Raw genomic sequence first — 15580 nt, 5'->3', positions numbered from 1 at the left:
CCTATTGATGATTTTTGAACACACTGATGAAAGACTATAGCCTACAATCAGAGTTGATCATGTGAATTAATATTGGGATGATAAACTCGATAGAAGCGCTGGTTGGCTGCAACAAACTGCCATGCCCATGAAATAAACTCGCAGGCACTACTGCACATCTATTAATCGGCTATTGACAACCTCTCCCTTTTCAGTTGCATGACTGAAGCTCTCTCTAGCGCTGCCGATGGACAATCAAACCTTCACACCCACCTCTAGATACACTCGCATTTTCTCATTTCTTAGTTCTACTTCTACTCTAAAATAGATAGCTAGACGCACTCTCGCGGCTCACAAATCATAGAGGCTTTTCGTGAAATACTAGCAATAGTTTAACAGTAAATTTGAAATTCAACATGGAGTCCCCTCCAGATCCAGCAAGCGACCCGGGCAACAGCGCCTCTGAGTCGGCTACACCGGCCAGGGAAACCCCGGTAAACCTGGAGACGCTCCGAAAAGCGAACCATCCAGCCCCTGTTCGAAGGCAGACCTGTTCAAGTACCAACAGAGGTAAGCGGCCGACATCTCTCATCATGAGAAATATTGATTGATTACCGAATTGATGCCTCAAACTTCAAAATGAATTATTTGCATGGAGAACTTGAATTATAGAGGTCTTAAAGAATGGTCTATACCTGAATAGTGTTAAAAGCACCTGGAACATAGATTAATTGTTATTGCGCTGCATTTGTAAAATGTCCATATTTAATATGATGAGCGAGTTGCTTCTGTGTTGCCCTGGTGTTCAAGCACAACTGACAGAGATCCAACATTGTCGAATGTGTCATTGGGAGACAAATTATACTCTGTGAATAAAACAATTATAGTTAGGATAGTCTATTACACAGATCGATTAGGGCCTACAATTCCCTTAAAACACAAGCACACCAACTAGGCTATATTATCTTTATACACGTTTATTAGGCTACACTACACAATGGTAGGTTACTAAAGATAAGTGAACTTTGGGAAACTGTTATCTGTTAAGCTATCGAACACCAGACCCTTCAACTTCTAAAGGGACATGTCTTTTATGTCGTATTTATTAGCACGTGATTTACAGAAAAGATAGCCTGTAATTTTGTGTGTGTGTGTGTGTGAAATAGACAAATCAGCAGCAGGAATTTGATTTGCCTTGCCTTGCGAGCGCGCGCCAGCTCTGACACATTGTAGTGGACATGAAGAGATGACAACTGCCTAATGATGGACATGATAGACACTGTGGTCATTTTATCAAATCAACTTTGATTGTGTTGGTGCCGTATACATGTATTAAGAATATGTGTGATTGAGTACCGTGCGTGTTGTACAGTAGGCTACAGACATTATTTAGCCACACCCCCTCTAGACTGCTTCCATTCAACTCATCCAAGTTCAATGGAAATATATTTCCAGACAATATTACTCCAAAGTACAGTATATTCACATACTACTATGACACTAAATTACATATTAGACATGTAAATGTATTCATCGCACTGTGGTTTGCATGAGCACATTTCCTCTGCGGAAGGGGTATATTTAGAGTGTGATATGGTGAATGTGGAATGTAAACTGGTTATGTAACAGGTAGCAATAAACAGAAGCGCGCGCAGAAAGAGAGCGATAGCGAAAATCATTACATATATTTAGCTTTGTAGATGCGTTCTTGACTCCACAGTTCAAGACAAGTGTAATGGTTCTTATCACTTAGCATTCCAGCTGCAACGATTTTTGTCACGAACACGAGCTTGAGCTTGTTTTAACTTAGTAGATCCCAGCCAGTGCTCAGTTATGTAATAACAGGCAAAGGCAGGTAGTTGTGAAGGCATTTCGGACCGAGCCTTTTTATGTTCATCTGTCGGCTGTTTTATGAAGATGTCTGGCTTCTAGACACTTTTAACCTGCTGACCCATATTCACTCCCACCCATTTATGCATAGGATTAAAGTGTCTGGAAGAGAAAGACAGGAAACATTCTTTTTTTTTTGCTCTGTTATGTAATGCTTGAATGGGTGGGGAAGTTTTTAGTAACAGGCCTACTTATAACCTACAACTAATGATGTTACTGTATTCTTCTTCTCCAGCTGTTAAATTTTTATTTTTTTATCACAAATATGATGAAATCAAGAAGTAATATATTTTTATTATCAAAACTTGTGCGATTTCTTTGATTATCTGTTTTCCAGAGTCTTATTTTTTTAAGGGGGGCTGAACTTCCTGATTTGGCCTCATTGTTTTGGCTTGGTCATTAAGAAATGCAGCTTCCATAACTGAAGCCAAACAAGAGTTGTCTTGGGGGGTGGTTTAATGTGGGTGTCTCTTGTGTGTGTGTTCGCACGTGGCAAGGGTTTGTACATTCAATCTGCCAAAACGGTACACAGTTACAGTCACTCACCCTTCTAGATAACTTAAAACAGTCTAACAAGGTCTTGTGTCTTGAAGTCGCCTAGGCTAGCTTTCGCCAATTAGCTTCAGCCGGCTGGTGATATTGTCCCTTGTAAATTGTGTTATTTACTGATGGCCCCTAGCTATCCCCATAGGGATATTGAATGTCAAACCAAATTGACCATGGGCATTACGATCAGGTCATGTGCAGCTGCGCTCCGAATTGATTATTACTTGGGTGCTGCCAGCTGTGGGCATGTAGGCAGGATTTAAATAAACCCAATCCAAGGAAAACTGTTACGGTACCCTTAATTCCATGAAATACCCTTTTTTCCTATCATCTTGCAAATCTCAGTTTTGGACGAGACTGACTTGATGACCAAAACGATCCTATTTATACTTTGTAGTCCATTTTGACTAGAATAAATGTTTCTGACTCATGTCGATGCCACATAGGCCGTTTTATAAACGAGAAGTTGCTTTTTAGGGGGAGTCGCTCTTTAAGGGCTTGAACACACCAGTAGAGTTTGCCTGCCGAGAGTACTTGCGAACCGAGTGAAAACAGATTTTAAGAACGGGAGATCCACATTCGGTGCGATGTGTGCGACCCTTTAAACTGATTTTTTAATAATTGAACCTTGTTAAATGTATTTTCCCCACAGTGCATTCATTTATTCAAAATATTTGTAATTGCTATTGGTTGGTGGCACAATCCAGTATGAGATTACTCAACAATGTGAACCAATAAAGATGTAAAGCATTTCCAGGATTACAGTGCTGGGTTCAGACACTGCATTTTAGGATATACACAAAAAACAACATCTGAAATACTGCAGACGCTTACAGAGGAACACTTTCCGTTTTTACACCCAGTGTATTGGAATTTCTGAGGATGCACATTTCTTATCCCGTATGCAGAGCATTTACTGTTTTAACCCTGAGCACTAATACCCTTTAAGTAGAAAAGGCTTACTTCAGCAGAAGCTGTGCTGGAAGACTAGAGTGGGTCAGAGAACGGGCCTTGGAGGTCTGTGGATATCATTAGTGGAAAGAAGAAAGGGTGTTATTTTCATGTTGCAGGATCCCTCAGTTCGTGAGGAGCAAATTTGGAAACAATCAATATTAATGGCTTGTTATGTAAGTTGACGGCCTCTGCGGAGGCTGGGATGAAGCCTCAGAATTACACAGGGAAGCTGAAGCTCTGAAGGTCCTCAACCCTGCACTTTCTAGTCCTGAACGAGCCTCAGCTACGCTGTTGTGTATGTGTATCTCTCTGTTTGTATATGCTGTACATAATCACACTATGGAGACTGCCTTGAATGAACGGTTAAGAGTAGAGTATTGCGTTATTGACACTGGGATTACTGTAGTGCAGGCTTGTATCTGAGGCTTGAGACGTGATTATAATATTTAGTGTGCTGTGCTGTTTTAACATAATTTTCTCACCATGGAAAGAAAGTGGTAAGACTGCTGACCTGCCATTAGTGCAGGACTTCCCATATAACTTATCAGTTGGCATGGCAGATAATCATTTTTTTCATGTTTTTACCTTACTGCAACATTATGAAAGCTATCATCTGGTGAAGGGCAGACAGGCTCACTCCAGCAGGTGTATTGTTCGGTAGGACAGTGATATACTCATACATATTGCACACACCTCAACATACCATATCACACAAGAGTAGACGATTGTGCAGGTTGCCTTACCATTTATCTAAAATTGTGTTAGCTGTTCTCTGTCTGTCATGCAGGCTGGAGTTATATACAGCACTTTAGACACTTTTAACATAGGTGCCATGACTTATGTAGTTTTCTTTGTCTGGACATTGCTAGTCCAAACTAAACTCCTCATGGTATGTCCTTTCTAGACACTTAAGTGGACTTCACTACCACAGCCTGCCGATTGGTTCTATTTGTGCAGACGGAGGCAGTGCTGTGGGCTGGAGTGGTCAGCATGTGTTTACTCTGTGCTGACAGAAGACAGATGAGGCAAAGGGAAGCAGAGGCCTCTAAACAAGGTTCTTCACAAATCCTGTGAAAGCCTGGAGCTGGCACAGTGCTCACGCTACTCCGTTGGACAGCAGCGTTAGTGAGGCTGTGACATTCTCAAATACCAGGGATTACAGTTCTCTGCTCGCTGAGGAGGGCCAAGCAGCAGGTAGCCGCCATGCAGACAGCCAATGAACATCCTGGAGAGCAACTCGTTTGTGTGTCTTTCTTTTTGGCAGACAGCCCTTGACATAATAATGGGCTCTGTCTCTCCCTGTTGTTAATACTTTGAGGAGTGTGAGGTGTCCCAAACTCTCTTGTTGTTGGCTACCTGTCATGTTTTGTATCAGCTGGAGGGCTAAATTGTGTTGTAAAACAGGGTAAGGGTTAGGATTAGCCTATGCAAAGTTCACAGTACAAGACATGTCCATTTAGTCCATGTACTGAGGTAAATGCAGACACAAAGTTGTTTAAATATGGAAAGTGTTAGTCAGATTTGAAAGACCTAAGTGAAAACAAAAATGCTAAATGAATGGATGACGCACCTTCTTTAACCATTTTGCATGGTTCCTTACCATGGTAGTTTGTATGTGAAGGGTTTCTATATCCACAATATCTCCCCCCAAATATAGAATCAAATTGCATTTGTCACATGCTTCGTAAACAACAGGTGTAGACTAACAGTGAAATGCTTACTTACGGGTCCTCTTTCAACAATGCAGAAAAAATGTAATACAAAAATAGAATTAGTGACACAAGGAATAAATACACAGTGAATAGCAATGATGAGTAAAAATAACATGGCTATATACAGGGAGTACCAGTACCGAGTCAATGTGCAGAGGTATGAGGTAATTGAGGTAGCATATACAGTAGGTAGGGTTAAAGTGACTAAGCAACAGGATAGATAATAGACAGTAGCAGCAGTGGGTAGCCATTTGATTATCTCTTTAGCAGTCTTGTTTAGCTGTCTTATGGCTTGGGGGTAGAAGCGGTTCAGGTTCCTGTTAGTTCTGGATGTTCTGCTTACTTCGGCCCAGGCCCTAATCCCCGGGACTCGAAAGAGGAAGCAACGGCACAAAAGAGGCAGACGAGCTGGCATCCTGACTAGACTACGTTAGCGTGCAAATAAACCGCCTCTACCCTCCATTCTGTTGACAAAGTACAGTCACTAGAGAACAAACTGGACGAGCTCCGTTGAAGTCGTGGCTGAACAAGGACATGGATATTATATATCTACCTGGATTTTCCATGCATCGTAAAAACCGGTCGGCAGCCTCGGGTAAGATGAGGGGGGAGGGGGTGTGTCTCTTTGTTAACAACAGCTAGTGTGCGATCTCTAATGTTAAGGAAGTCTTGGGTTTTTGCTCGCCTGAATACCTCATGATAAGCTACAGACCATACTATTTACTGCCTATTTTTCGTAGCTGTCTGTTTACCACCACAAACCGATGCTGGCACTAAGACCGTACTTAACGAGCTGTATAGGGCAAACAAGAAAATGTACACCCAGAGGCGGCACTTCTTGTGGCCGGTAATTTTTATGCAGGGAAACTGAAATCCGTTTGACCTCATTTTGACCAGCATGTCACCTGTCCAACTAGAGGTGACAAAATTCTATATTACCTTTACTCCACACACAGAAAGTCATACAAAGCTATCCCTTACCCTCCCTTCGGAAAATCTGACCATAACTCTATCCTCCTGATTCCTGCTTACAAGCAAAAACTAAAAAAGGACTGTATCGCTAGCCCAGACTGGAATATGTTCAACCGATAAGATTGAGGAGTTTACCACATCAGTCACCGGCTTCATTAATAAGTGCATTGACGATGTCGTCCCCACCAAGGTTATTATAGTAAACGAAAACTGAAACTAAAATAAAAATTGCAAAAACTATTTAGTAAACTGAAATAAAACAAAAAACATTTGAAAAACTACAACTATAGTAAAATTATTACGTTTGACTGCAAAATGAACTAAAATAAAATAACAAACCATCATAAATTATATTTAGTTGTCTTCTAAACTTTGGGAAAAGATGAAATGGGGTTTTCAAGCTTTTAAAAAAGAAACACCAGTCAGTAGGATACAGACAGCTCAAGAGGTATGCTTAGATATGCAGAAAAATAGACATACTTTTGACAGATGTAAGCATAATGATTATGGCTCTAGATTGCAGGAAAAAGCAATCAAAATGCAAAATTCTCCAACTTCAGGATGGGGGCCTAGCCCCCCTCTGGACCACCCCCCAGTCATCCTCATGTAGTTTGTGCCCCCTCAGAGTTTTTTGGGGTGCATGATCTCGTCTACAGCTTCCTCGCATCGAAGATTGTGCCTGAGGTCACTGTCCAGCCAGAAGGTCAACCTGGCAGGGCATTAAGTGTCCCTGTGTGAGCTACGGAAATACCTGTAAGAGGTAAAGGTGGGCATGTTTACAGAGTCACCTCTCCAGTTCTGGCAGGCAAGGATGGCTGTTTATCTAAAGCTGTGCCCTGTGGCACTGGATCTGGTTTCTGTCTCTGCATCCCAAGCGTTCGTGGAGGGAATATTCTCTCTGTGGACAACTGTCATTAGGCTTGAGAAACCGAAAGTCTTGTTGAAGATAAACCAGAAAATCTTGTTTGGTTGAACAGAAACACACACACACACACACAGCTGACTGTGAACTGATAGATTTTTGAAGAAGTATTGCTTATGTTTTTGCTGTTTTTATTAACCTTATATGAAGGGGTTAGTCAGTGATACATGTTTAAAGGGACACTTCGGGATTTTGGCAATGATGATTTTGTGGATACCAGTTTTATGAGATGAACTTGTGGATACCAGTTTTATGTCTCTGCGTTAGCTAGCAAGCCAGCCAGCCAGCTAACGTTTGAAGAACATCATGAACATTCTATTGTCGTCCGACATAAAACTTGTCATTGTTGTTTGTATAAACACAAAAACGACAGGCTGCATGACATCAGCAGCCTGGTGGTCCAAAATAGCATAACTGGTGTATTTTAACACCAATTAACACATCCGTTTAATAAATGAATTTAGTATATGTCAATCTAGCAAACCAGGCAACTAAAAGCAACTTTCTAAACAATGTTTTGGTTCGTTTCTAGCTTGTTAGCTAGCTAGCTAACGTTAAGTTAGCTGGCAAGCCAGTTCAAATAATGACCATATCATATAGCTGACAATGTCTTTAACTTTAGCTCATTTGTATTCATTATTACAGGAAAATAAACTCACAACAAGATCATTATTTACAAGTTAATTGCGAGCTAATTACAGAAAATAGCTTACGTTTTGAGTGTGACTAAATAAAAGCAAGGCATTCTACTGGAGAATTTTAGAACTTGGATACTGTCTCATTGGCCTAACATTATCCTAATTTGACTTTGGTGCAGGTCATGTTGTTATTTACATTACCGTCTCTGGTAAGCACACACTATATCAAATCAAAGTTTATTTGTCACATGCACAGGATACAGAAGGTGTAAACAGTACAGTGAAATTGTTTTTTAGACATGTAGCTAGCTAGCTAAACAATTAACCATAATCCCAACTCATAATGTTACTACCCTGCATGAATCTACAGGTAGCTAAAGCTAACCAACTATGTTCAATGTTAGATAGCTAAGTAACATTAGGCTATAACTAGCAATGTAAATGGCTCTGAGATACGAATAATATTACTACACAGATCAATCATGTAATGTTAGCTAGCAAACCAGCCAGCCAGCTAACAGTACGCTTTACATGCAATGAAAACGACTTTCTGACAAAATTAGAACTAATAATATCTGAAAATGTAGCTAGCTAGACTCTCTTACCCGTATACATGGATGAATGCTTCTCCCTCTTTGTCACGGATGCCATGGTTTCCCTTAGTTAGAAGATGTAATCCTGAGACAGGTGTTTTATACAACAGCCTCCTATGTGACTACCTCTGCATATTTGCAATCAAAAGCCTGAATTTTCTCCATCTCCTTAGCTATCATACTCTGCTTCCACCAGGCATTTCACTGATTTCAAAACTTGCAGTTCTTTGTGGTCCTCTGTAGCTCAGCTGGTAGAGCACGGCGCTTGTAATGCCAAGGTAGTGGGTTCGATCCCCGGGACCACCCATACACAAAAAAAATAATGTATGCACGCATGACTGTAAGTCGCTTTGGATAAGCGTCTGCTAAATGGCATATTATTTGTGATATCTTTCAAAAAAGCTGCGTTAGAAAGGATTACATACATATACTGAGCAGCTCATGTTATAGAGAGAAGCGTGCTACATGGCAGACCAATCTGAACTCATCTCTCGGCATGGCTAGCCCATCCATTATCTCAGTCAATCATGGCTAGCGGGAAGGTTCCTGTCTTTTTTCCGTGGCTAAACCAACTAGGCTCGTAATTTTAACAATGTTTTATTCAGGTTGTAACACAACAAAATGTGGAATAAGTAAAGGGGTATGAATACTTTCTGAAGGCACTGTTTGTACATACAGTATGTGATTTGTTTCAGGAAACTAGGCATATGTCGTGTGTCACTACTGCACAGGAGAGGCATTTGAACATTTTTTAAATCAAACTGTTTATTTTTACAGAATGCCTTCTGGAACATGTGAACTTTCATGTGCCTTAATAACAAACTTGTATGATATCTGGTTGAGAGAATACCAAGCGTGTGCAAAGCTGTCATCAAGGCAAAGGGTGGCTATTTGAAGATTGTCAAATATAAAATATATTTTGATTTGTTTACACTTTTTTGGTTACTACATGATTCCATATGTGTTATTTCATAGTTTTGATGTCTTCACTATTATTATACACTGTAAATATAAAGAAATGGTAGTGTATGTATTGCGATTCGATACTATGATATTATTGCGATTAGATTTTCCAAACATATTTCTCAGTATACAGTGGGGGAAAAAAAGTATTTAGTCAGCCACCAATTGTGCAAGTTCACCCACTTAAAAAGATGAGAGAGGCCAACTATGACAGACAAATTGAGAAAATCACATTGTAGGATTTTTAATGAATTTATTTGCAAATTATTGTGTAAAATAAGTATTTGGTCACCTACAAACTAGCAAGATTTCTGGCTCTCACAGACCTGTAACTTCTTCTTTAAGAGGCTCCTCTGTCCTCCACTCGTTACCTGTATTAATGGCACCTGTTTGAACTTGTTATCAGTATAAAAGACACCTGTCCACAACCTCAAACAGTCACACTCCAAACTCCACTATGGCCAAGACCAAAGAGCTGTCAAAGGACACCAGAAACAAAATTGTAGACCTGCACCAGGCTGGGAAGACTGAATCTGCAATAGGTAAGCAGCTTGGTTTGAAGAAATCAACTGTGGGAGCAATTATTAGGAAATGGAAGACATACAAGACCACTGATAATCTCCCTCGATCTGGGGCTCCACGCAAGATCTCACCCCGTGGGGTCAAAATGATCACAAGAACGGTGAGCAAAAATCCCAGAACCACACGGGGGGGACCTAGTGAATGACCTGCCGAGAGCTGGGACCAAAGTAACAAAGCCTACCATCAGTAACACACTACGCCGCCAGGGACTCAAATCCTGCAGTGCCAGACGTGTCCCCCTGCTTAAGCCAGTACATGTCCAGGCCCGTCTGAAGTTTGCTAGAGTGCATTTGGATGATCCAGAAGAGGATTGGGAGAATGTCATATGGTCAGATGAAACCAAAATAGAACGTTTTGGTAAAAACTCAACTCGTCGTGTTTGGAGGACAAAGAATGCTGAGTTGCATCCAAAGAACACCATACCTACTGTGAAGCATGGGGGTTGGAAACATCATGCTTTGGGGCTGTTTTTTCTGCAAAGGGACCAGGACGACTGATCCGTGTAAAGGAAAGAATGAATGGGGCCATGTATCGTGAGATTTTGAGTGAAAACCTCCTTCCATCAGCAAGGGCATTGAAGATGAAACGTGGCTGGGTCTTTCAGCATGACAATGATCCCAAACACACCGCCCGGGCAACGAAGGAGTGGCTTCGTAAGAAGCATTTCAAGGTCCTGGAGTGGCCTAGCCAGTCTCCAGATCTCAACCCCATAGAAAGTCTTTGGAGGGAGTTGAAAGTCCGTGTTGCCCGGCGACAGCCCCAAAACATCACTGCTCTAGAGGAGATCTGCATGGAGGAATGGGCCAAAATACCAGCAACAGTGTGTGAAAACCTTGTGAAGACTTACAGAAAACGTTGACCTGTGTCATTGCCAACAAAGGGTATATAACAAAGTATTGAGGAACATTTGTTATTGACCAAATACTTATTTTCCACCATAATTTGCAAATAAATTCATTAAAAATCTTACAATGTGATTTTCTGGATGTTTTTTTCTCATTTTGTCTGTCATAGTTGACGTGTACCTATGATGAAAATTACAGGCCTCTCTCATCTTTTTAAGTGGGAGAACTTGCACAATTGGTGGCTGACTAAATACTTTTTTTCCCCACTGTATGTCTGCTGCAGAAAGAAAAGAGAGAGCGATGAGAAAATTAGTTTTGATCAGTCAGGGAAATATACTGAACAAAAATATAAACGCAACATGCAACAATTCCAAAGATTTTACTGAGTTACAGTTCATATAAGGAAATCAGTCAATTGAAATAAATTATTTAGGCCCTAATCTGTGGATTTCACATGACTGGGCAGGGGTGCAGCCATTGGTGGGCTTTGGAGGGCATCGGCCCACCCACTTGGCAGCCAGGGCCAGCCACTGGGGAGCCAGGCCCAGCCAATCAGAATGAATTTTTCCCCACAAAATGGAGGTCCTGGGCTGGCGTGGTTACACGTGGTCTGCGGTTGTGAGGCCGGTTGGACGTACTGCCAAATTCTCTAAAACAACGTTGGAGGCAGCTTATGGTAGAGAAATTAACATTCAATTCTCTGGCAACAGCTCTGGTGGACATTCATGCAGTCAGCATGCCAATTGCACGCTCCCTCAAAACATGACACATCTGTGGCATTGTGTTGTGTGACAAAACTGCACAATTTAAAGTGGCCTTTCATTGTCCCCAGCACAAGGTGCACCTTTGTAATGATGATGCTGTTTAATCAGCTTCTTGATATGCCACGCCTGTCAGGTGGATGGATTATCTTGGCAAAGGAGAAATGCTGACTAACAGGGATGTAAAGAAATGTGTTCAAAAATGTGAAAGAAATACGCTTTTTGTGCGTATGGAACATTTCTGGGACCTTTTATTTCAGCTCATGAAACATGAGACCAACACTTTACATATTGCGTTTATATTTTTGTTCAGTGTAAAAGTGCTAAAAACATTATGGTTCACTATTTAAAAAGAAGATGGAGAACAAGCTATTTGATGGAAAATATCAGAGTTTTGGCGCATGTACAGCCGACTAGCGCTAGATAACGCTACCTACAGTAGCAAAAAATATAAAATTTATTCCACATTGAGATTCCACACATTGACACAAGTGTTTTGTATGTTTGCTCATATGGAGATCTTTCAAAGTTTTAATCATTAGGGCATTGTATACTAGTCGTGTTCACTACTGTTCTTTGTATTGTGGTCTGTCTTTGTTGAAGACAGTAGCAAGAACCATGTGAAAGAAGCTCTGCAGGTAATAGTCCCTGTCGTGAAGCTACAGTAGTTTGCAGATGCACTGTTGGTCTCCCCCTGCCAGACATACCTAATGCTAGTACAGTATCATGTGTACGAGGCACACCATGCTATTACTTTCAATCAGGAATGCTCCTAAAATTTGACCTCATGATTATCATTGAGCCTTAACATCTGGAGTTATACCTACCAAAGTTCACACTTCTTTGAAAGCGTTTGAAAGTGTTTGATATTGATACTCAAAAGGACTTATTCTGTTTGCACCAAGTAAGCCTACAGGTTATGTTATTTGAGGGGTAAAAGCTAGGTCCGACCAAGTCAATCTATGAAGTTTGATAATTTGTGTCTATTCTAAAATGTATTAAGATAAAGTTAATCCACCACTTGCCCCAATTTACTTTATTGATGAAACATAGTTTATTGACATTCAAACTTTACTGGAAGTTTTGTCCTTGTGGGACAGTTTATTTTGGAGTGTGCATCACCAGTGCCTGAACTGGGGCTGGCAAGGAAGTCTCGGCTGGTGACTAGAAGCAGATTTGATGTGAAATCTCCGGCGGTGAGCGACAGCTCAGATCTGTGGCCCATTTACTGAAGTTAATATCTGAGATAGTACGTTTGAATAGTAATGAACTGAAATACTCCAGATGCATTATTGGAGGGTGTTAAAGGAGTCTATATTTAATGCTGCACACTGTGACCTAAGCAGTGCTGCTGTATAGGATGGCCCTGCAGGGCTGTGTTATGAAGTGGGCCCCTCTGAGGAGGCCTCATGGGAGAGGGAGGTGGTGAGTAGGGGCTAAGGGATAACTCAGTGGAAATCTTATGTCAAACCCAGGGCCAAGCCCTAAGCAGCTCCACTGGTCTGGAGGGTGTACAGAAGTTTAGCAGGTAGGTGAGCTTTCCTTCAGTGAGAGTGTTTAGGTGCCTATGATCAGTGAACAAGCCAACATTGGTCAACACTCACATTCCTCTCACCTGAAAGTAATCAAGTCTTTGTGCAGTTTGTGAAACTGTACCATTGCACCAAAATCAAACTTATCCTGTCATCAGTTCTACATCAATTGGACATACAGTGGCTTGCGAAAGTATTCACCCCCCTTGGCATTTTTTCCTATTTTGATGCCTTACAACCTGGAATTAAAATGGATTTTTGGGGGGTTTGTATCATATGATTTACACAACATGCCTACCACTTTGAAGACGCAAAATATTTTTGGGGGTGAAACAAACAAGAAATAAGACAAAAAAACAGAAAACTTGAGCGTGCATAACTATTCACCCCCCCAAAGTCAATAATTTGTAGAGCCACCTTTTGCAGCAATTACAGCTGCAAGTGTCTTGGGGTATGTCTCTATAATCTTTGCACATCTAGCCACTGGGATTTTTGCCCATTCTTCAAGGCAAAACTGCTCCAGCTCCTTCAAGTTGGATGGGTTCCGCTGGTGTACAGCAATCTTTAAGTCATACCACAGATTCTCAATTGGATTGAGGTCTGGGCTTTGACTAGGCCATTCCAAGACATTTAAATGTTTCCCCTTAAACCACTCGAGTGTTGCTTTAGCAGTATGCTTAGGGTCATTGTCCTGCTGGAAGGTGAACCTCCGTCCCAGTCCCAGTCTCAAATCTCTGGAAGACTGAAACAGGTTTCCCTCAAGAATTTCCCTGTATTTAACGCCATCCATCATTCCTTCAATTCTGACCAGTTTCCCAGTCCCTGCCGATGAAAAACATCCCCACAGCATGATGCTGCCAGCACCATGCTTCACTGTGGGGATGGTGTTCTCGGGGTGATGAGAGGTGTTGGGTTTGCGCCAGACACAGATTTTCCTTGATGGCCAAAAAGCTCAATTTTAGTCTCATCTGACCAGAGTACCTTCTTCCAAACGTGTTTGCTTATTTTTTTCTTTAAGCAATGGCTTTTTTCTGGCCACTCTTCCGTAAAGCCCAGCTCTGTGGAGTGTACGGCTTAAAGTGGTCCTATGGACAGGTACTCCAATCTCTGCTGTGGAGCTTTGCAGCTCCTTCAGGGTTATCTTTGGTGTCTTTCTTGCCTCTCTCATTACTGCCCTCCTTGCCTGGTCCGTGAGTTTTGGTGGGCGGCCCTCTCTTGGCAGCTTTGTTGTGGTGCCATTTTCTTTCAATTTTTTAATAATGGATTTAATGGTGCTCCGTGGGATGTTCAAAGTTTCAGATATTGATTTATAACCCAACCCTGATCTGTACTTCTCCACAACTTTGTCCCTGACCTGTTTGGAGAGCTCCTTGGTCTTCATGGTGCGGCTAGCTTGGTGGTGCCCCTTGCTTAGTGGTGTTGCAGACTCTGGGGCCTTTCAGAACATGCGTATATACTGAGGTCATGTGACAGATCATGTGACACTTAGATTGCACACAGGTGGACTTTATTTACCTAATTATGTGACTTCTGAAGGTAATTGGTTGCACCAGATCTTATTTAGAGGCTTCATAGCAAAGGGGGTGAATACATATTTTTTTTTCATTTCACTTCACAAGTTTGGACTATTTTGTGTATATCCATTACATGAAATCCAAATAAAATGCAGCAAAATAGGAAAAACGGCAAGAAGGATGAATACTTTTGAAAAGCACTGTACACTACCAGTCAAAATTGTTTTTCTTTATTTTTACTATTTTCTACATTTTCGAATAATAGGGAAGACATCAACACTATGAAATAACACATATGGAATCATGTAGTAAACAAAAAAGTATTTAACAAATCAAAATATATTTTATATTTGAGATTCTTCAAAAGCCACCCTTTGCCTTGATCACAGCTTTGCACATGCTTGGCATTCTCTCAACCCGCTTCACATGGAATGCTTTTCCAACAGTCTTGAAGGAGTTCCCACATATGCTGAGCACTTGTTGGCTGCTTTTCCTTCACTCTGCGGTCCGAATCATCCCAAACCATCTCAATTGGGTTGTGGTCGGGGGATTGTGGAGGCCAGGTCATCTGATGCAGCCCATCCATCACTCTCCTTCTTGGTCAAATAGCCCTTACACACCTGGAAGTGTGTTGGTCATTGTCCTCTTGAAAAACAAATGATAGTTCCACTAAGCCCAAACCAGATGGGATGACGTATCACTGCAGAATGCTGTGGTAGCCATGCTGGTTAAGACAGTGTCACCAGCAAAGCACCCCCACACCATAACACCTCCTCCTCCATGCTTTACGGTGGGAAATACAAATGCAGAGATCATCCGTTCTCCCACACCGTGTCTCACAAGAACACGCCGGTTGAAATCAAGAATCTCCAATTTGGACTCCAGACCAAAGGACAAATGTCCATTTACAAGATGCATTAAACATGGTTAAAGCAACTATGGAAAGTCAAAAGGGGCATCAAAAAGTATTTGTCCCAATAGACCAGTTTAGTTGCTTCTTTGCATATTGTGTTCTGTGTGTTCGTAGGTTTGTGTGTATTTGCTGCACTTTTATTTGTTCAGGTTTAGATAATGCGAACTCCCAAGTTCCTTAAAACCAAACTGAATATGTTGCTTCTTTAGTATGTCGCTATGTTGTATGTGTTATGTGTTTGTGCACTGTAAACATTATGTAAAA

At 41.3% G+C, this 15580-nt stretch overlaps 1 protein-coding gene across 1 annotated transcript in view; it reads left to right on the top strand.

The window, feature by feature from the left end:
• Window positions 1–209: 209 nt before the first annotated feature.
• Window positions 210–15580, top strand: part of LOC121531906 (nuclear receptor ROR-alpha A) — a 292990-nt gene continuing 277619 nt past the window's right edge. Inside the window, exon 1 of the mRNA XM_041837448.2 lies at window positions 210–549. Coding sequence (XP_041693382.1) covers window positions 396–549 — 154 coding nt within the window. The 5' untranslated portion in view covers window positions 210–395. The remainder of the gene's footprint in view (window positions 550–15580) is intronic.

Source organism: Coregonus clupeaformis, chromosome 19 (assembly GCF_020615455.1).
Source record: "Coregonus clupeaformis isolate EN_2021a chromosome 19, ASM2061545v1, whole genome shotgun sequence".
Lineage (NCBI taxonomy): Eukaryota > Metazoa > Chordata > Actinopteri > Salmoniformes > Salmonidae > Coregonus > Coregonus clupeaformis.
Note: the sequence above shows the minus strand (reverse complement) of the source record. Positions and strands in the feature narration are given on the sequence as shown.